The following is a 22,486-nucleotide window of genomic DNA, read 5'->3' on the forward strand; positions in this document are numbered from 1 at the left end:
AGCTAAAAACATCTTATTTTCTTAGTATAATACATGACCTCAAGTAACTTTTTCAGTTTTACCACTTACACTTTCAGTTTTACACCATTTTTATTTAAGGAAACTCTCTGTACATTACTTATTCAACAATATACCAATAAAAAAAAACCTTAAAAAAATGGTTATATAAAAAAAATGGTAACTCATCAAATCCAAACTCAGGAAGTGCACTCCCCTTAAAACCCATTTAACATAAGGTTCCTTAGATACAATCTAAATTCTACAGAATTTCCATATCTTCAGTTTAAGACGCCTCTTTTTTTTGCCTCGCTGTTTTTCCTTCATTCTTAAGAGTAAATGTTGAAACATGATTAACAAAGCGAAAGAACTCAGGGTAAAGACCCTGAGGACAGTCACTATCTATTTTTTCCCCTTTCTTTAACTTTGATTTACAGTGTTGTGTTCATTTCTGCTGTACAGCAAAGCGACTCAGTTATATGCATAAATATTCTTTTTCATATTCTTCTCCATTATGGCTTATTACAGTACATTCAATAGTTCCCCATATTATCCAGTAGGACCTTGTGTTTTCCCCTTCTTTTTTTTAATTTTAGGGCTGAAGTTTTCCACAAGGATTAGCTTATATTGTTCCTTTCCCTATTTAGCCAATGGGAGAAAGAGCAGTTACGTGACAAGACCAAGATGAGCCTTAAGTAATAAGGTTTTTTGTTTGTTTTAAACTCAACTACCACAGAACTCAAATGAGCTTTGTCCCCTTCAACGCAAACACCTCAGAAGGTTGGCTATATATCCACTCCAACAGTGCTAGACTGCCACTGTTCAAAACTCTTATCTGACAAAAAAAAAAAAAAAAACAACTTTTCTTTGATAACTACCCTCAATCTATTGTACAACTTCTTTTTTTTTATTGTACAACTTCTTAATGTCCTTATTAGTGGCAAATCTTTGCTTCTTGTGGACCTTCTTTAACATCCAAAGGTGATTCAGATTCAACTTGGCAAAGGAGGAAAATAATCTGAGTAATACTATATTTTAGTCAAAAACAAATGTGCGGCTTCCCTTGTGGCTCAGTAGTAAAAAAAATCTGCTTGCCAATGCAGGACATGGGCTCGATCACCAATCTGGGAAGATCCTGCACACCACAGGGCAACTAAGCCTGTGGTACCACAACTGTTGAGCGTTATGCTCTAGGGCCTGGAATCCACAACTACTGAGCCTATGTGCCAAAAATCCTGAAGACTGAGCACCCTAGAGCATGTGCTCAACAAGAGCACAAACAGTGAGAAGTCTGTGCACCACAACTAGAGAAAAGCCCACACAGGTATGAAGAGCCAGCACAGTCAAAAATAAATAAATTTTTAAAAAAATCAAATATGAATATGAAGTATTATTACAGAAATTTTACCTGTGCCTCTACCAACAATTTCAAAAGTTTCAAATCATATGAAGGATATTTTTTTGAATAATGAAATTTTGTTTCACCATATATGAAGTATGATTTCCAGTAAACTTAAAAATCTGTATTCTAAGTTTTAAATCACTCTTCTATAAAGAATCACTAAATACTGTCCAACTTTTTGTGACTTTGCCAATATTATCTTATAAATGGCTATTTTCAATGAGATAATAAACATTCAATGTTTACATTCTGAATTACTATGTATGCTACTAAGTGAGTCACATAATCCAAATTATTTCAAGGGATTTATCCCTCAAATTAAGCATAAGCTAGCCATGCAGCAAATATAGCAAAGCAGATAACTAAATAACTGTGAAATCTGACTTCCCTGGTGGCTTAGGCAGTAAAGCGTCTGCCTACAATGCAGGAGACCCAGGTTCAATCCCTAGATCGGGAAGATCCTCTGGAGAAGGAAATGGCAACCCACTCCAGTATTCTGGCCTAGAGAATCCCCTGGACGGAGAAGACTGGTTGGCTACAGTCCATGGGGTCTCAAAAAGTCCGACAGGACCGAGGGACTTCACCTTCACTTTCATTTTCTTTGTGAAACCTGAAAATCCAAATACACACAGACTGAAACTATGGCAATGATCTCAAGATGGCAATCTCAAGATGGCAATGATCTCAAGATGGCAATCTCAAGATGGCAATCATCTCAAGATCATAAAATGCATGAATATATGGCTTCTTCTGATGATTAACTTTTTAACATCTTATTTTGGAAGTTACAGATTCACAACATATATTTGCAAAGATAGTACACAGAAATCTATTTTTCACTAAATTTCCCCCAATGGCTGCGTCTTACATAATTACAGTCCCATATTAGAATGAGGAAATTTGACACTGGTACAATATATGAGTGCAGTTCTGCATCATTTTATGGTCTGTGTAGATCTGTGTAACTACCAACACGATTTAGATATAGAACTATTCCATCCACAAAGCCCTCATGCTCCTCCTTCGTAGTCACATCCACCTCGATCCCATAACCCAAACATCTCTAATCCCCCCTCCCTCCCCCCGACCCCTCCGCACTCACTGGTCTGTTTTAATCTTTATACTTTTGACATTTTAAGAATGTTAACTAAGTGGGACCATGTAACCTTTGAGATTGACTTTCTCACTCAGTGTAATCTTCATTCAAATTATTACATATATCAATAATATAAAAAAAAGATGCTATAATAAAGATACGGAATACCAGTTAAAACTCAACTGAAAAAAATAAAGTCTCAACTTTACACTGCTCAAGTTTCCTATGACGTTTAAATATACTTGGGAAAAGTGTTGACATTATTTTAAAAGCATAAAGCAACACTGTATTAAGAAATTTAACTTCCTCTATGATCCAGTATGACTTCAAAGATGTTTACCATCATCTCTAATCCCAAAAGTAGCTTTTTTAGATTTATATTTCTGAACTGTAGCAGCATCCCACTCTTCCCATAATGAAAAAGTTGCTATCAAAGGAGTCAATTTGCTAATAAAAAAAAAAAATCCTTTTGAATTATGACTTGTTACTCTCTAATCCAAGTAGTCCAAGAACAACATCAAAATCCACTTCTTCAGTCAATTTAAGATTTATAAGCAGAAGTCATAATAATCTCCCTGAAATTTGAAGGAACAAATTACCCTTGTGACCTTTAAACTTGTACAATTTAAAATAAAAAGTTCCTTTTCAAATGTTCCAAAAATTTTATTTATTTATTTACTTTTTTGACTACACCATGCAGCATGTGGGATCTGAGAGCCCCAACCTGGGATCGAATCCGCAACCTCCTGCAGAGAAAGTACAGTCTTAACCACTGGACCACTAGGGAAGTCCCGTCCATAGATTTTATTTTCTTAAAGCTCCATTTCTGTACCTTCAAACATTATCCAAAATGATAAAAGATCTCACCAAGAGAATAACACAGGCTTTAGAATCAAGCAGTCTGATAATCCATCTTGATATTACAACTTCCTAGCTGAGGACCCCGAGCAAGTTAAATAAGCTCTGTGACTGTTTCTCTATATGCATGAAAGTACTAACAGCACACCTCACAGGAGAATTGTATGAAATATTCTATATAAAGTACATGGCACATAGTAAGTACTCAATAAATGTTAGCTACTAACACCTAAATTACTGTGATAAGGATAGTAGCGTGTATCTGCAATTAGACATGACATTCAGAGTTTTCCATGTTTTATATTACCCTGCCAACAAATTTACAACAGTAATTTACTGTGTTGTAACAAAAACATATTTATATTTGTTATTAAAACAAATCAACTAAAGGTGCTTAAAGTGGATATTCACTTTCTATGTTAAATACATATCCCCAAATCTGAATATTCCAATTCTTTTTTTTTTCCCTGACTATTCCAATTCTTATATAGAGGAAAATTTATATAAAGTCAAACCTTAGCAATCCAAACTAAAATTTTCTCTTCAATTAAGTATTTATCATCCCACAATTTCAGAATCAATTCATTTAAAGATACTTAAACATAAACTCAATTTCTCACTGAACGAAGCTGAAATGAATTAATTCTGTGCTGACAAAACACTTTCAAAGAGGTTCAGCTTAATCTTATTCAGATATATATGTAGCGGTATATGATGAAACGTCCAAAAGAATTACAGGAACATGAAAGAATTAAAAACTTTAAATATGACCTTTCAGCAAGATAGGATTTCTGTTGTCTTAAATCCTGAATTTACAACTCTTCCTGTTATTTTTCCAAACTATATTAGCAGAGGTGGGCCAATTTCTTAAGATAATCTCTTTTATTTCACCTGTCTCCGACAGACAGATTTTTCTGGAACCTTACTTAGCCTAGGAACACTAACACTAAGTTGTAAAAATGGAGCAGAATATTTAATCATGACAGACTGTGGTTATGTTGACCAATGCACTAACTGGCCTTAAAACTTTGATTTTAATTACCATTACAATTCTGTCAGTAACACCTACCCCTCACATTGCTGCACAAAGACTTTTATGAAGATTATTCATAAAAGTTTTAAGGTTATCAATGTCCTAATACTTTTCCTTACTATCTGAAAGGTAGTGACACTTCCTGTAGTGCTTTGCCTTTGGTGTGTGTTCAATAATTATTGTTTACTAACACAAATCTCTGAAAAAGAGGAATCAACATGCAGCAAAAAAAAGTACTAAGGAAACAAATCCTTCATTCAAAAAGAAATAATTCTTACTGATCAAATTTAAGACACTGATGCTAGCATTTAAAAAAATTTTATCAGATGATTTCAATGGAAGGCTCTCTCACAGCTAAGTCACAAGTGCCACCTAGTTGATGGCAATTCTAAGACTTTCTGGACTTATTCCAAATTTGAGATGTGAAACTAGAAAAATATTCATCTTGGAATCAACTTAATATGGTAAAAGTATAATCTATGAAATACTGGAATGCTGCATTTGCCAGGGATGCAGGCTGGGGACTAAAATTGCACTCCATGTCCCAAATCAGTGGACATTAACCATGTTTCCATTTACAATGTTCCCTTAGCTCACCCAGCACTCAAAACAAATTCAGCTTCCAGAAAAGGGTACAGCTATAAGTCCTAAGGGGTATTCTTAAAGTCACTGAGAAAAAAATTTAAACTAAGAAAATTTTAACTGACTGAAAGACTTATAAATTTTTAAAAAGTAGTATTTTTTTACATCAAAGGAGTTTAATTGTTTTTAAAGCTGACAATCCAAATCCCTTAAAACAAGGATTCAGTTAACCCTCCTACATACAAACTAGTGTGTTCTGATTATCTTTTGAAGGAAATTTATAAAGTTCTCAAAAGGATCCCTATGCCAAAAAGACAAAACTACTTAGAAAAATTGTTTCAATTATATATTAAAAATGTCAGTCATAAAATAGTTTTTATGGGGCAGGGAGGGGTGACACATGAACAATAGATTCCAGAACAAATGAAAATAATGTATGTCCTTTATCTTAAACAATTACTATTCAAGATTTTCTTGAATATAAAATGAAGTGTTACATTTGATAAAGAATATCCTATTAAGGAAAACTCTGAAAATATAACAAATGCTTCCTAAATTTTATCTGTTGGGAGTTATCCAAAAATGGAACACACCTGTATTTCATTCCCATAGATTACTGAATAAAATCAAAACTACAAAACCTGTAACACTTTAAGCATTCTGTAACACTTAAATGTTATGCATATCATGAAAAAGTCCCTCTTTCTGATCTCCATACTCACTGCTATCTTGTATTTATATAAATAAGGCAGGAGTTACAAGGAGGTTCTATACAAAAGCAGCCACACTAAGTTGTGATCATTATCAGGAGTTATCTGAAAAGATAGTTGTTTCTAAAAGAATAGGAGTAAACTTGTTAAAAGTCATTACTACTGCTCACATGATCAACAAGTTCCTCTTCCAGTAACATAATAGAATTCCAACTCGCTCCACATTAGCAAAATTAAGATCAGAAGTGTTCTGGGTATTCTAAATCATCTCCTACTTTGTGTTCTACAATGATTGCCCCCAGAGGAAAAATTTGAAGCAGCAAAGAAATTCACTCTGTGAATCAATGAGATCAAGAAACTGGACAAAGGACTCCCCTGGAGGTCCAGCGGTTAAAGCTCCTGGCTTCCAAAGCAGGGTTACCAGGGTTTGATACCTGGTGGGAGAACTAAGATCCTACATGCCACGCAGGGTGGCCAAAAAAATAAAATAAAAATTTTTAAATTAAAGAAACTGGACAAAAAGATAATGAGGCCAAAGAAGAGTTTCTAACATTCAGAAAATCGGACACAAGAAACTACTTTTGCCCACCATACATCTATATTCCTCTCGATCCCCAACCCAAGCTAAGAATCATACAGATTCAAGATATTTGAAAAGTAAGTTGAAAAAACAAATTTGTGAAATACAGGTCTCACAAGTCTCTACTACAACAGATGCCACAGTTAAAACAGACTAGGGTCAACTATTTCATGATGAATAAGATCTGTTAGAAGTCTATTAACATGTAAAAGGTAAAGGAGTTATATTATGAAAAATTTAAAATGACTGGCGGGCCCCTGCCTTTGGAAACTATAACACACCATAAAGAAAATAGTTTCACTTGAAAATAAATTAAATGTTCAAGAACCACCATTTGATCAAGGAGAATAGTAGTAGAGAAAGATCTGTGCCAACTTTTAACTGCAGCTGTAGTGGACACACTAAAAGCCTTGTTTCACAAAAGCAGTGAAATAAAAAACAATGGTTTTAAACCTGTCACCAGTGTTAACTGCTCAGGACCATAAATTTGCCTTTTCCAATGAAGTACTTTGGAATAAAAAGCCATTTAATAAAGAAAAAAAAGCAGAAGAGAACAAAACTGAACAAAATTCTCACATAAGACTAAAACACTAAATCTGTTTAAGAATTTTCATATATTTTTTACATTTCACAAAAGTAAAAAAAAAAAATCTAAAACATACAACAAAACGAGATTCTTTTTAAATAAGACTGAATTTAAAAAGCAGTTAATCTAAATCAGTGCATGCTTCAAGGAATTCTCCTTCCATATTACCTATGCCACACTGAGAGGGTTCACCACACTCGGTTCTCAATTACCTGAGCAAAACTATTACCATTTTAAACCCATTATTTCCTCTGTTTGTTGTTGTTTGTTTTTAATGCACTGCGTAGGATTAAGATAATTCTAGCTAGGAACTATTTATCCTGACAAGCGATTGTCCCAAATAATGATACTTTTTGGAAATTAAACTTCATTTCACTAAAGTTAGCCAGTGGATTTTGCTCCAAGTATTTTCCTCTGAAGAGTACAGTGTATGGTTGGTATATACAGTATTCTAAAAACTAAATGCATGCTTTTTACCAGGTATTACGTGACTATCACAGACATGAATGGTAAACATTTCCCAATCAATTCTTCACATTTTCTACAAAATAGACCCAATTTCAAGCCTGAAACTGAGGCTTCTACCTTTAGAAGAGTAGAAACTAAAGTAATTGGGCAGTCCTTAAAAATACACGTAACTACATGACTAAGATACTCATTTAAAACTTATGCCAAGATAGCCCCTCCCTTCAAAACAAACTAAGACTGACTCACAGACCTATTTTACTTAAATTTGGAAATTAAAAAAAATTAACTTAAAAGAATTCCTAAGCACTCATTTCCTCTCTGTCCCCCACCATTTAAAACTTCGACCTTCAATCTGTGGTTTTCCCCTTAAAAAATGGTTAAATAAAAACAAAAACAAAAGACCCTCAATATCTCCAACTATGTATTTGGGAATTGAAAAAACTACTGGATTCAGGAAGGATAAAAACCACTGTTCTAACATCCTGGAAAACAATACAAAGTATATCTACGGTCGCTAAGGAGAGGTCCTACTTTGTGAAACCATCCCACCGCAGATGATACTTATCACCTGTGAAACCACCCCCCTCCCCGTTTGCTAGAGTTAGCCATCTGAGCAAAAGGTTTCAATTTTGTCTCCCTGAAGTCGGAAATTATCAATCTCCCTACATAACATGTTCTGCCCTCAGTGGATATTTCTACACAGGAGGCCGGGGGCCGGGGAAGGCGGGGGTGAGTGCAGTAAAGTTGGTGGCAGGGTGAGGACAAAGGGCATTTTGAAACAGCACTGAAGTAAATAGAAAATGAGGACAGAAAGGGGGCTAAATTCGAGTTCCCTCAAGTGGCTGATGGCAAGAAAACGCAGGCGCCCTTGTTTACCACCCCTAGGGTCCTATTCTCCATTACCACCCACTGGAATGCGAAGTTGGAACCACCACTATATGCAAGAAGCCCTCAAATCCCCAAAATGTCAGGTCAGTAGGCAGCCTCTGGAATGACAGGCCGATACCCCTCCCCCACCGTCCTACCCCCCACCCCCACCCCCAAAAAAGGTCCAATCCCATAAGTGCAGGTCACTCTGCCCTCTGGGGTAGTTCCAGCCGGCGCAGAGATGGTTCTGATGGGAGGCCGTGGGGAACAGACCACCTTTCTCTCCGTACACCCTCGGCGGGGGAAACAAAACAAAGACCTCCCCCCTCCTCCTCCGGTAGCCACTACCCTAGCCACAGAGGCTTTCCTATTTCCCGGTGCAGGCTGGCCTCCCGCCCCCGCCCCCATGACAAAGAAAAGGCACCGGGTGAGCAAGCGAGGCCTTCCTGCCTCCACGGATGGGGGGAGGGGGCTGCCGGGGTGAGGAGCCCCCTCCGCTCCCCCGCGCTCCCACTCTCGGCCGGGAAAACAGCCGAAAACCGCGGCCTCCGCCGAGGGAAGCCTGGTCTGAGAGGGGGTGGGGGTACCTTGAAGTAGCCGCCTTCGTAGAGCGTGTTAGGGGGTCCGAAGATGGCAACCTCCCAGTTGTAGAGGTCGGATTCATCCACCAGGGTGATCCGGAAGCCCTCCACCGGTTCCTCCTGCAGGGATTTCAGCTCGAGCATCAGGGCCTTCTGCGAACTGGTCATCTGCTGCTGGGCCATCGCGGCGGCGGCGGCGCCGGGCCGGGGCCCCAGTCCTCACGCACCAGCCGGGCCGGACCAGGCCCCTCCCCTCCGCTCGCCCTCTGCCGGGCCGCTCCGGGCCCCTGTCTTCACACACCCGGCGGCCCGGACCAGGCCCCACACGGCCCGTGGGCCGGCCCGGTTCCTCCTCACACACGACGCGGGCCGGGCCGGGCCCTTCTCCTCACACTCGGGCAGGGGTGGGGGGAGGGGTGGAGAGAGTTAAAGAAATTCGCTCCGCGTCTCGGGCCTCCCCCCCCCGGAGGGGGCCTCAACTTGATGGGGGGGGGGGGGGGGAAGAGGTGGAAGCGGAGGAAGGCGGCGAAAGGCCGGCGACAGTGAGGAGACCGGGCCGGGATGGCCCGGGAGCGCCGCGCTCGCTCGCTCTCTTGTTCTCCTCGGGGGCCGCCGGGGCCGAAGGGCGCGCGGGGCCGAAGGGCGGGGGAAGCGCGACACGCGGGGGTCTCGCGGCTGCGGCGGCGGCGGCGGCTGCGCGGGGGGAGGGGCGACGGCGGAGAGGAGGAGGAGAAGAGCGAGAGCGCCTCGCGCCGCGGGAGCGACGAAACCGAGAAGAAGGAGGGAGGGAGGAGGGGCGCGCGTCGGGAGGGAGGGCGGCTCTTGGCGGAGGGAGGCTCTAGGCGGCGAGCGGTCCGACGCGCCGCGCGTGCGCGCGCCCCGCCCTCCTCTCCCTCCTCCCCCTCCTCCCTCTCCTCCCCCTCCACCCTCCTCTCCCTCCTCCCGCTGCTCCCCCCCCCCCGCTCCTCCTCCTCCTCCCACGTCCCCGCCTCCTCTCCGCCTCCCCGCCTCCTCTCCACCGCCCCGCCAGGTGGCGGCGCTTTGTGACGCCGGCGCGCGTCCCCCGCCCTTAAAGGGCCAAGCGGCTGTTGGGGGTGGCGGTGGGGGCCGGGGTTTGAGGATGGCCCCTGGGGATGCCCTTGGCCACAAAATGACGGTTGTGCGGCTTGACGCTACGTTTCCAAAGGCGCTCCCGGGAAGGGACCTCTGTCCTAGAGCTGTCATCGCCCTCCTCCCCCTACCTGTATCCTCAGGCCTCCCGCACTTGTCCTCCTGAGTCCTGATCCTCTGCAGGCCTAACGTCCCCTCCCCAGCCCGCCATGACACACGGTCGGTCTGTCGTCCAGCACTCAGTAGGTGCTTGACAAGGATGTGCTGACAGTGCGGGTTTTCTCGGTGGGAACAAGCGTCCTGACATTTCCTCAGGTCCAGTCCTCATGCCATTGTGTCCTTGGAGAGCAGCGTGTTCCCAGCTTAGGGGGTTGAAGTGCAGTTTCCCATCCGAGAAATGGGGAAAGCAGATAGGTCAGTTTCTACTTCTCTTCTTAACTACAAAGAGGAAGTTGTGGGAAATAAAAAGAGAAATAATCATACAGACTGAACCTGGGTTCCTGGCCCTTTTCTGTGTGATTTGGAACAAATGCTGTGGCTATCCTCCATTTACCCATTTGTAAAATGAGGTACTTGGTTGAACTTTGACCCCCTACAGATCTTAGAACTGGAGTTGTTTTAAAATAATCATGACTGAAGTGAGATGTGGAAATGGACTGCAATCCCCATAATTTAGGCCCTGTTTCTCTTTGGAAGCCCTGTCCTATGAAAACTGAACATTTTCTAGAAAAGCCAGGATACTGTGAGTACCACACACTTAGAATTCTGGGATCAGAAACATCCCTGGTTCCAATCCTGGCTCCACCATTTATATTATATTACCTCTTCCTTTTTCATCAGCTTCTGTAAAAAAGGTTAATTATGCCTAATATATAAACAATTATAAAAATTAAATGAAAAAAAAAATTAAATGAAATCATCCATGTACAGAGTTTAGCACAATGACCAGCATATGGTAAATGCTCCGTAAGTAGGAACTTTAAGAAAAAAAAATTTTTTTAAGGCATAGTTATATTCTGGATACCACCCCCTCCATTTTTTAATAGACTTAAAAAAAAAATAGTATAGATAATTTCCATATACCTGGCATCCAATTTCCCCTTATTAACATCTTACATTAGTATAGTACATTTATTACAGTTAATGAACCAATGTTGATATATTATTAACTAAAATCCTAGTTACTCACATTTCCTTAGATTTTACCTAATGTCCCTATTCTGTTCCAGGATCCCATCCGAGAAACTATATTTAGTTTTCATATTTTATTAAGGCTCCTCTTGACTAAGAAAGTTTCTCAGACTTTCCTTGTTTTTGATGACTTTGAAAGTTTTGAACAGTACTGGTCAAGTATACTTTAGAATATCCCTCAGCTAGAATTTGTGATGTTTTTCTCATGATTAAACTGGAGTTTGGGGAGAGATCCTGGGGCTTCCCAGGGGTTAGTGGTAAAGAATGCTAATCTGCCTGCCAATGCAGGAGATGCTGGTTCAATCCCGGGTCAGGAAGATCCCCTGGAGGAGAAAATGGCAGCCTACCCCAGTATTCTTGTCTGGAAAATTCCATAGACAGAGGAGCCTGGCTGGCTACAGTCCATGGGGTCGCAAAGAGTCAGATATGACTGAGCAACTCAGCATGCCCACAGAGGAAGAGATCCCAGGAGAAAAATATTTTCATCGCATCATATCAAGAGCACATAATATCAACATGACTGTGTTGATATGCTGATATTGACCTCAATCACCTGGCTGACCTAGTGTGTCAGGTTTCTCCACTGTAAAGTTACTCTTTTTACCTCGTTTCTGTCCTCTTAAGAAGGAAGTCACTATGCACTATCCACAAGGAAAGAGCCCCTTCATTTTATTGTTGGTGTTATTTTTTTCTCAGACACAAAGCCTCAGTATTTTAAATAATCATTCCTTAGCTCCCAACTCTATTCTCTTGGTCTTGAGGCCAAACTTCACTGGCATTAGAGCGCATCTTAGTCAGTGTAGCCCCTCCTTCCCAAAGGATGGAGTATGACTGTTTTTGACTTCTCCTCCTCCCCCCACTCCATTTAAAGACAAGAAGATTGCTGACCTGGAAATATGGGTGATGATGTTGACACTTTTAATAGCAAGGCTATGAGTAGACAAATAGGCAGAAAGTTCATCTTCAAAGCATTTCACCCACATAAACTCATCACAGCCTCACCCTGACCCAGAAGATGTCAAATTCCTAGTCTTAAGTCACTGGAACATACACCTGGCACCCAGACCAAATACCGCTCCCTGGACTCAAATCAACTCACAAACTCATTCTAAGTATTCACAATGCCATGACCCTAATAAACATATACCTATCAAGGAAGCTCACAGCCTAGTGTCTTAATGAGCTGTCTAAAGACTCCATCCTCAGGTCAGAGGAAGTCAAATTCCACAGGACTTGTATCATGCCTTTTTACCTTAGCAGGTGACATTGTTTATTAGTAGGTTGCAACTATGTCTTATTCATCCCTGGATCCTGAGCAACTAGGACACTCTCTGACACAAAATAGATACTAAGTAGTTGTTCTCAAGGGCCCACAACCAAAGGCAGGAAGATAATCAGTGACAACAACAATAACAACAATGAATCACAAATTAAGCCTCACCCTCCACCCCTGTAGTCTAATAGGGTCTCTCAGACACATAGTAGGTGTCCTGTTCTGTAAGGACAAAGGGTCTTGCTCATATCCATATCAGTTCAGTCCCTCAGTCATGTCCAACTCTTTGCGACCCCATGGACTGCAGCATGCCAGGCTTCCCTGTCTCTTACCAACTCCTGGAGCTTGCTCAAATTCGTGTTCATCGAGTCAGTGATGCCATCCAACCATCTCATCCTCTGTCATCCCCTGCTCTTCCCACCCTCAATCTTTCCCAGCATCAAGGTCTTTTCCAATGAGTGGGTTCTTCTCATCAGTTGGCCAAAGTATTGGAGTTTCAGCTTCAGCATCAGTCCTTCCCAAATTAAAGTACTGATTTCCTTTAGGATTGACTGGTTGGATCTCCTTGCAGTCCAAGGGACCCTCGAGAGTCTTTTTCAACACCACAGTTCAAAAATATCAATTTTTTGGCGCTCAGCCTTCTTTATTGTCAAACTCTCACATCCATACATGACTACTGGAAAAAACCATGGCTTTGACTAGATGGACCTTTGTTGGCAAAGTAATGTCTCTGCTTTTTAATATGCTATTCAGGTTTGCCATCGTTTTTCTTCCAAAGAGCAAGCATCTTTTAATTTCATGACTTCAGTCACCATCTGCAGTGATTTTGGAGCCCAAAAAAGTAAAGTCTGTCACTGTTCCCATTGTTTCCCCATCTATTTACCATGAAGTGATGGGGCCGGATGCCATGATCTTAGTTTTCTGAATGTTGAGTTTTAAGCCAGCTTTTTTACTCTCCTCTTTCACTTTCATCAAGAGGTTCTTTAGTTTTTCTTTGCTTTCTGCCGTAAGAGTGGTGTCATCTGCATATCTGAGGTTATTTCTCCCAGCAACCTTGATTCCAGCTTGTGCTTCATCCAGCCCAGCATTTCACATGGCGTGCTCTGCATAGAAGTTAAATAAGCAGGGTGACAATATACAGCCTTGATGTACTCCTTTCCTGATTTGGAACCAGTCTGTTGTGCCTTGTCCGGTTCTAACTGTTGCTTCTTGACCTGCAGACAGATTTCTCAGGAGTCAGGTCAGGTGGTCTGGTATTCCCATCTCTTGAAGAATTTTCCACAGTTTGTTGTGATCCACACAGTCTAAAGCTTTGGCCTAGTCAATAAAGCAGATGTTTCTCTTGCTTTTTTGATGATCCAATGGATGTTGGCAATTTGATCTCTGGTTCCTCTGCCTTTTCCAAATCCAGCTTGAACATCTGGAAGTTCATAGTTTACATACTGCTGAAGCCTAGCTTGGAGAATTTTGAGCATTATTTTGCTAGCGTGTGACATGATTGCAATTGTGTGGTAGTTTGAACATTCTTTGTCATTGCCTTTCTTTGGGATTGGGATGAAAACTGACCTTTTCCAGTCTTGTGGCCACTGCTGAGTTTTCCAAATTTGCTAGAATATTGAGTGCAGCACTTGAACAGCATCATCTTTTAGGATTTGAAATAGCTCAACTGGAATTCCATCACCTCCACTAGCTTTGTTTTTATTTTTTTATTTTTTATTTTTATTTTTTTAGCTTTGTTTTTAGTGATGTTTCCTAAGGCCCACTTGACTTCATATTTCAGGATGTCTGGCTCTCGGTGAGTGATCACACCATCGTGGTTATCTGTCTGGGTCATGAAGATCTTCTTTTGTATAGTTCTTCTGTGCATTCTTCCCACCTTTTCTTATTATCTTCTGCTTCTGTTAGGTCTACAGCATTTCTGTCCTTTATTGTGCCCATCTTTGCATGAAATGTTCCCTTGGTATCTCTAATTTTCTTGAAGAGATCTCTAGTCTTTCCCATTCTATTGTTTTCCTCTATTTCTTTGCATTGATCACTGAAGAAGTCTTTCTTATCTCTCCTTGCTATTCTTTGGAACTCTGCATTCAAATGGGTATATCTTTCCTTTTCTACTTTGACTTTAGCTTCTCTTCTTTTGTCAGCTATACATAACCGTATTCAAGCTACTATAATGTTTGGCTACTTTACAGCACAAAGAATGAATGTCAGAAACAGCTTCCTAGAGCTTCTTAGTTTCATGACAGGTAGCAGCAGCAAAGATTGACTTGACTGACTGGTGCCCTCTGGTGGCAAAGAAAACAGGACATTTATCCCTAGTTTCTTTGGCATCAGCTAGTACTCTTTCTAGCCAGGGCTCCTCTAAAGAATCTATTACCTTTCTTACAAAGACAAAAGATGTGGAAATAAATAAGAGGGAGGGTTTTTGCTTTATAAAAGTTAATTCTGACTGTACAGAATAACTTTTTTTTTTTTTTTTTGCCGCACTGCATGGCACTACAGCCATGAAATTAAAAGATGCTTTCTCCTTGGAAGAAAAGCTATGACCAACCTAGGTAGCATATTTAAAATCAGAGACATTACTTTGCCAATAAAGGTCCATTTAGTCAAAGCTATGGTTTTTCCAGTAGTCATGTATGGTTATAAGAGTTGGACTATAAAGCTGAGTGCCGAAGAATTGATGCTTTTGAACTGTGGTGTTGGAGGAGACTCTTGAGAGTCCCTTGGACTGCAAGGAGATCAAAGCAGTCAATCCTAAAGAAATCAGTCCTGAATATTCACTAAAAGGACTGATGCTGAAGCTGAAACTCCAATACTTTGGCCACCTGATGCGAAGAACTGACTCACTTGAAAAGACCATGATGCTGGGAAAGATTGAAGGTGGGAGGAGACGGGGACAACAGAGGATGAGATGGTTGGATAGCATCACTGACTCAAAGTCAGCATCACTGACTTTCATGGCTGCAGTGCCATGCAGTGTGGCAAAAAAAAAAAAAAAAATTATTCTGTAAAGTCAGAATTAACTTTTCTAAAGCAAAAACCCTCCCTCTCATTTATTTCCACATCTTTTCTCTTTGTAAGAAAGGTAATAGATTCTTTAGAGGAGCCCTAGCTGGAGAGTACTAGGTGATGCCATAGACACATGAGTTTGAGTAAGCTTTGGGAGTTGGTGATGGACAGGAAAGCCTAGCCTGCTACAGTCCATCGGGTTGCAAAGTCAGGCACGACTGAGTGACTGAACTGAACCGCGTGGCTTTTGGGAAATTGTTTCCCTGGTCAGGGATTGAACCTGGACCATTCAGTGAAAGCCCAGAATCTTAATCACTAGGCCACCAAGGAAATCCCTAGAATGACTTTTTTAAAGAGGCCACTATTTTGTTTCATTTTGCGTATGTTAATATATGTAAGTCTTACATGGTGCTTCTAAGGAGGCACAATCTTCCTTTAAAAACAACAGCTAAGATTTGCTATGCATCAGTATGTGACAGGCTCTCCACATGTGGTAAATCTCACTTAATTCTGACAAAAATCCACGACATGATCATTACTAGGAATATTTAGGGCTGCCCTAGTGGCTCAGACAGTAAAGACTCTTCCTGCGATGCGGGAGACCTGGGTTCGATTCCTGGGTTGGGAAGATCCTCTGGAGAAGGGAATGGCAACCCATTCCAGTATTCTTGCGTGGAGAATCCCCTGGACAGAGGAGCCTGGCAGGCTACCGTCTGTAGGGTCACAGTGAGTCAGATCTGACTGAGCAAGCAACTAACGCACAGAGAAATATCCAAGGCTTAGGGATGTTAAGACAATTACTCAAGGTGAAACAGGAGAGGAGGGGGCAAGGCACAAACTTTAAAAGAATAATGTAGCCCAAGGACATGATATAAACTGACTAGAACCAAATGGGTCCAACGCGGTGGATGAATCAGTCCCACTAGACATTAAGCCTCAGTATACACTCATTGTAACATATCTGCAAGCTAAATGACACTCCCATGGACGCCACGAAACTTTAAGGCTGACCATTAAAGACCAAAAAGTGGGTGGTGGACCAATTCCTGGAAATCTTTGCCCCTTCCCTAAAATAGTTGGGATAATTCTCCTGCTCATTAGCCTATGAAATTACCCATACTGTAAAAGCTAACCACATCATATTTTGAGGCCAGTCTCATATTTTGAAATGGTCTACCCTCTGTCTGTAGACTGTGTATTTCTCTGTAAATAAATCCACTTCTTACCTATCACTTTTTTGCTCATAATTCTTTCTGCGATGAGCTTCATTAAGTCCTGAAATCAGGTGGGTGATATTGGTAGGAAGACTGTGGGGTCTGGCCATGTTTGAGCCCTGGTACATGGGTTCAAGTCCTAATGTGAGGTGAATAGTTTTAAAGGTAACCCAGTGAGTGACTGGTAGAAACTGAACTTGAACCTTGGCCATCCCACTTTGGTGTGACTGCTTGTAGCCACATTGCTGTTCCTAGTCTGATGTGCCCACAGCAATCTGTACATATATACTCTACTGCAACTATTTGTTTACATCTTTCTCTCAGCCTCTAAGGTGCTCCTAAGAAACAGACATTCATGGAGGAGGAAATGGCAATCCATTCCAGTATTCTTGCTTGGGAAATCCCATGGACAGAGGAGCCTGGTGGGATATAGGCCATGGGGTGGTAAAAAAGTCAGATATGACTTAGCAACTAAACAAGACCACACTAACAATATTTTCAAGAGTATAGGATATTTTCTTACCTCTGTCATTTCTTTAAAAATAGCATTAAAGAAAGATAAAATTATTTTGCCCAAACATTGTTAATAAAAGAAAAAGTAGCTAAAAATTATTATATTAAAAAATTATTATATATCCAGGGCTTCTCTGAAAGACAAACATTATACATTGGCTTCTAATTTTAAATTGCTCATTTTATAAACATGACTTTGGTTGATCTTTGACATAAAACAAATTTGATTTTCCTTAATTCTGTGATTTAGATATTTCCCACATTGAGCAAATAATAAAATTTGTATTTATATTTTTAAAAAGTCATTCACTCATTCAACAAATATTTATTGACTGCCTGCTATATGGCAGGCCCTGTGCTTAATGCCAAGGATACAGTAGTGAATGAGACAGAAATGACTGAGTTCTGCCCTCAAAGAGTTTATATCCTAGTGGTTGAGACAGAAACAGACAAAAGCAAGGAATTAGTAGACAAATAAGATTATTGCACATTTTGGTGAGTACTAATGAAAGTGATTAAAGTGGGCAGCCAAGACTGAAACCACCGGGGTGGATGCAATTTTAAATGGAGACAGGGTCAGAAGAAACCTCTCTGAGGTTATGTTTAAATGAATACAGGGATCATCAGCCTGTGAAATGTAAAGGCAAGAGCATTATTCCAGATTTCTGGCTTGTGATCATTATGTCTTATTTATCTTTCTCCTTGACATAGTACAGGCCTTGATGTTGTGGAATGAAAAGTTGACTAATCTCTGGCCCTTTTGGTCTTTCTCAGACTTCCAGGATGTCATATCCTCCCTTTATCAGTTCAAACTCAAGTCATACTTCTGGACTCAGCGCCAGTCCAATCTCCTCCAGGAAACCTTACTTAACAATCAAAGTACTCTTCAACTATAAAGAAGGAAATTTTGCCATTTGGGACAACATGGATGAACACTGAGGGAATTACACAAAGTGGAATAAATCAGAGAATGACAAATACTGTAGTGTCTGGGAGTCCCTGATGGCTTAGTGGTTAGGATCCAAACTTTCACTGCCATGGCCTGGGCTCACTCTCTGATCAGGGAACTGAGATCCTGTAAGCTGCGTGGCCTGGTCAGAAAGAAACAAACATTGTAGTATCTCACTGACATGCAGGATCCAGAAAAGTTGGACTCAGAAACAGAAAGTAGATTGGTGTTTGCCAGGCCCTGGCCGGTAGGGGAAAAGAGATATTGGTTAAAGGGTACCAACTCCCAGGTATAGAGGAATAAGTTCTAGGGATCTAGTGTACAGCATGATGACTATAGTTTAAAATATTGTATTGTAGACAGCATATTAAAAAGCAGGGACATTACTTTGCCAACAAAGGTCCATCTAGTCAAGGTTATGGTTTTTCTAGTAGCCATGTATGGATGTAAGAGTTGGACTATAAAGAAAGCTCAGCACCGAAGCATTGATGCTTTTGAACTGTAGTGTTAGAGAAGACTCTAAGGTGGACAGCGAGGAGATCCAACGAGACCATCCTAAAGGAAATCAGTCCTGAATATTCATTGGAAGGACAGATGCTGAAGCTGAAACTCCAATACTTTGGCCACCTGATGCAAAGAACTGACTCATTTGAAAAGACCTTGATGCTGGGAAAGATTGAGGGTGGGAAGAGCAGGGGACGACAGAGGATGAGATGGTTGGATGGCATCACTGACTCAATGGACATGAGTTTGAGTAAACTTTGGGAGTTGGTGATGGCCAGGGAAGCCTGGCGTGCTGCAGTCCATGGGGTTGCAAAGAGTTGGACATGACTGAATAACTGAACTGAATATTTGAAAATAGCTATAAGAGTAGATCTTAAATGTTCTCATCAAAACAACAAATGGTAATTAGGTGAGGTGAAGGATATGTTAAATGTGTTAACTAATCTTACTGAGGTAACCATTTTGCAATATGTGTGCAACAAGTCATCACGTTGTACAACTTTAACAGTTATATGTCAATTTTATCTCAATAAGGCTGTGAAAAAAAAATCAAAACATTGGTAGCAAAGAAGCTGGTAAGCTCAGAAGCCCGGGACAAGAAAGCAAGATAGAGTGGGGAAATTCCCAAGTAGTTCCGTATGGCTGGGCCTTAATATTTGAAGGAGACAAAGATGACAGACAAGGTTGAAAGGTTGACAGTGGTCACATCATTCAGTCAGTAAACACTTACTGAGGATGTACAGTGTACTGGGTATTGGACATGTACACCTGATCCTTGTTTTCACAGACTCACAGTCAAGGATGGAGAGAGAGACAATTGATAATGAAAAATCATTTTTAAAAGTGCTAAAAAAAAAAAAAAAGGAATCAATTGGGTGAAGAGATAAGGGAAAACATATTTCAGGTTGGGTGATCAGTGAAGGCCTAACTATAGACATGTTATTTACACTGAAAGCTGTGGGATGAAAGGGAAAAATTTTCAGAGAAGCATTCCAGGCAGAGCAAACAGCTTGGCTCAAGTCTCTGAGATAAGAAAGAACTTGATACAACCAAGGAATTGAAAGAAGGTGGATATTGCTGGAGCTCAGTGATGAAGGGGTAGAGTACTGAGAAAAAAGATGGGTAGTGAGTGAGGGAATATATTGATCATGGCCTTGGAGAAGTCTGTATTTCATTCATTCATTTCATTCATTCTAAGTGCAATTGGTAGCCAGCCACTGATAAGTTTTTAAGAGGAGCGTGACATGATAGGGTTTCAGTTGCAGAATACTCATTCTGGCAAGCGTGTGAAAACATATTGAAGGACAAGACCACTTTTGTGAAAATTCCTTTAAAAGCACTGCATAAGCAAACCTATGCTATTAGAAGTCAGGACAGTGGTTATTTTTCCAGGGTGGTGACTAAAAGGCAGCATGAGGGGAGACTGGAAAGGTGCAGAAAATGTTCTTTTCTTTCAAATTAAAATTTATTTTTGTGTTTATTTTTGGCCTCACTGGGTCTTCGTTACTGCTCCTGGGTTTTCTCCTGTTGCAGTGAGCAGGTTCTAGTCTTCATTGTGCTGCGTGGACTTATCATTTTGGTGGCTTCTCGGGTTATGGAGTACTGGCTCTAGGACATGTGGGCTTCAGTAGTTGTGGCTCGCAAGTTCTAGAGTTCGAGCTCAGTAGTTAGGGTGCACATGCTTAGTGATTCCGTGGTGTGTGGGATCTTCCTGGACCAGGAATTGAACCTGTGTCTCCTGAATTGACAGGCAGATACTTAACCACTGGACCACAAGGGAAGTCCCTGCTTTTTTTTTTGTGAGTTGAGTACATATGTATGTTTAGTTTGTGACTATCCAAGGTGTATCCTTGAGATATGTGAATTTTTCCATATGTGTGTTGTGCATGGGTGCTCAGTGGTATCTGACTCTGCGACCACATGGATTGTAGCCCACCAGGCGCCTCTGTCCATGGAATTTTCCAGGCAAGAATACTGAAGGGGGGTTCCTATTTCCTACTCCAGGAGATCTTCCTGACACAGGGATTGAACCCAGATCTCTTATGTATTTTACCTTGGCAGGCAGAGTCTTTACCACTGCATACTTCAACAAAAAAGATTTAAAGAAAAAGCTATCGAATGAAACTATGCTATATTCTTCAAAACTGTTGTTAGGGGGGAAAATGGACTTCCCTGGCAGTCCAGCAGTTAAGATTCTGCACTTCCCATGCACGGGGCAAGGGTACCATCCCTGATCAGAGAACTAAGATCCCACATGCTGCACAGCGTGGCAAACCCAAAAACCAACACATACACACACACAACAAAAAACAAAAAAGGGAGAGAATATGTTCCAGATTAATTCACACTGAGAGGGAAAAAAAAGATGATGCCTAAATAGATGCCTGATCTTGAACCAGGAGATAAAACGCTACTATGTAAAGCATATTATTGAGATAACTGGCAAAATGTGAATATGGGCTTTATATGATAGTATTGAATGAAAGTTACATTTCTTGAATTTTATAATTGAATTATGACTACAAAAAGGGCAGGGAAGCCTGGCTTGCTTCAATCCATGGGGTCGCAGAGTCGGACACGACTGAGCGACTGAACTGAAGAGATAGTCCTGGGGCTTCCCAGGTGATGCTAGTGGTTAAGAACCAGGCTGCCAATGGGCAGGAGACCTAAGAGAGGTGGGTTTGATCCCTGAGTCAGGAAGATCCCCTGGAGGTGGGCATGGCAACCCACTCCAGTATTCTTGCCCAGAGAATCCCAGTGACACAGGAGTCTGGCAGGCTACAGTCAGTACAGTCGCAAAGAATGGGACAAGACTGAAGTGACTTAACACATACACACACAAAATGAATAAACTCAAGACTTATTTTGGAAGTAGAACTGACGAGATTGGTTAATTGATAAAGCGAGAAGAGAGTGCTCACTTCGGCAGCACATATACTAAAATTGGAACGATACAGAGAAGAATAGCATGGCCCCTGCGCAAGGATGACACGCAAATTCGTGAAGCGTTCCATATTTTTAAAAATATACAAGCAACTCCTGCAGCTCAATTCCAGAAAAATAAATGACCCAATCAAAAAATGGGCCAAAGAACTAAACAGACATTTCTCCAAAGAAGACATACAGATGGCTAACAAACACATGAAAAGATGCTCAACATCACTCATTATCAGAGAAATGCAAATCAAAACCACAATGAGGTACCATTACACGCCAGTCAGGATGGCTGCTATCCAAAAGTCTACAAGCAATAAATGCTGGAGAGGGTGTGGAGAAAAGGGAACCCTCTTACACTGCTGGTGGGAATGCAAACTAGTACAGCCGCTATGGAGAACACTGGAGATTTCTTAAAAAACTGGAATTAGAACTGCCATATGACCCAGCAATCCCACTCCTGGGTATACACACCAAGGAAACCAGACCTGAAAGAGACACGTGTACCCCAATGTTCATCGCTATTTATAATAGCCAGGACGCGGAAGCAACCTAGATGCCCATCAGCAGACGAATGGATAAGAAAGCTGTAGTACATACACACCATGGAATATTACTCAGCCATTAAAAAGAATTCATTTGAATCAGTTCTAATGAGATGGATGAAACTGGAGCCCATTATACAGAGTGAAGTAAGCCAGAAAGATAAAGACCAATACAGTATACTAACGTATATATATGGAATTTAGAAAGATGGTAATGATAACCCTATATGCAAAACAGAAAAAGAGACACAGAAGTACAGAACAGAATTTTGGACTCTGTGGGAGAAAGCGAGGGTGGGATGTTTCGAGAGAACAGCATGTATATCATGAAGGGTGAAACAGATCACCAGCCCAGGCTGGATGCATGAAATGGGTGCTCGGGCCTGGTGCACTGGGAAGACCCAGAGGAATCGGGTGGAGAGGGAGGTGGGAGGGGGGATCGGGATGGGGAGTGTATGTGGATCCATGGCTGATTCATGTCAGTGTA

At 41.2% G+C, this 22,486-nt stretch overlaps 1 protein-coding gene and 1 non-coding gene across 2 annotated transcripts in view; one reads left to right on the forward strand and one right to left on the reverse strand.

Moving 5' to 3' along the window:
- Positions 1–9,469, reverse strand: part of UBE2R2 (ubiquitin conjugating enzyme E2 R2) — a 95,254-nt gene extending 85,785 nt beyond the window's left edge. The window contains exon 1 of the mRNA XM_043927706.1: positions 8,767–9,469. Coding sequence (XP_043783641.1) covers positions 8,767–8,943 — 177 coding nt within the window. The 5' untranslated portion in view covers positions 8,944–9,469. The remainder of the gene's footprint in view (positions 1–8,766) is intronic.
- Positions 9,470–21,433: 11,964 nt separating this feature from the next.
- Positions 21,434–21,540, forward strand: LOC122673148. The gene has a single exon (XR_006334624.1). It is a non-coding gene; the product is annotated as a U6 spliceosomal RNA (small nuclear RNA).
- The last annotated feature ends 946 nt before the right edge of the window (positions 21,541–22,486 follow it).

Source organism: Cervus elaphus, chromosome 16 (assembly GCF_910594005.1).
Source record: "Cervus elaphus chromosome 16, mCerEla1.1, whole genome shotgun sequence".
NCBI classification, from domain to species: domain Eukaryota; kingdom Metazoa; phylum Chordata; class Mammalia; order Artiodactyla; family Cervidae; genus Cervus; species Cervus elaphus.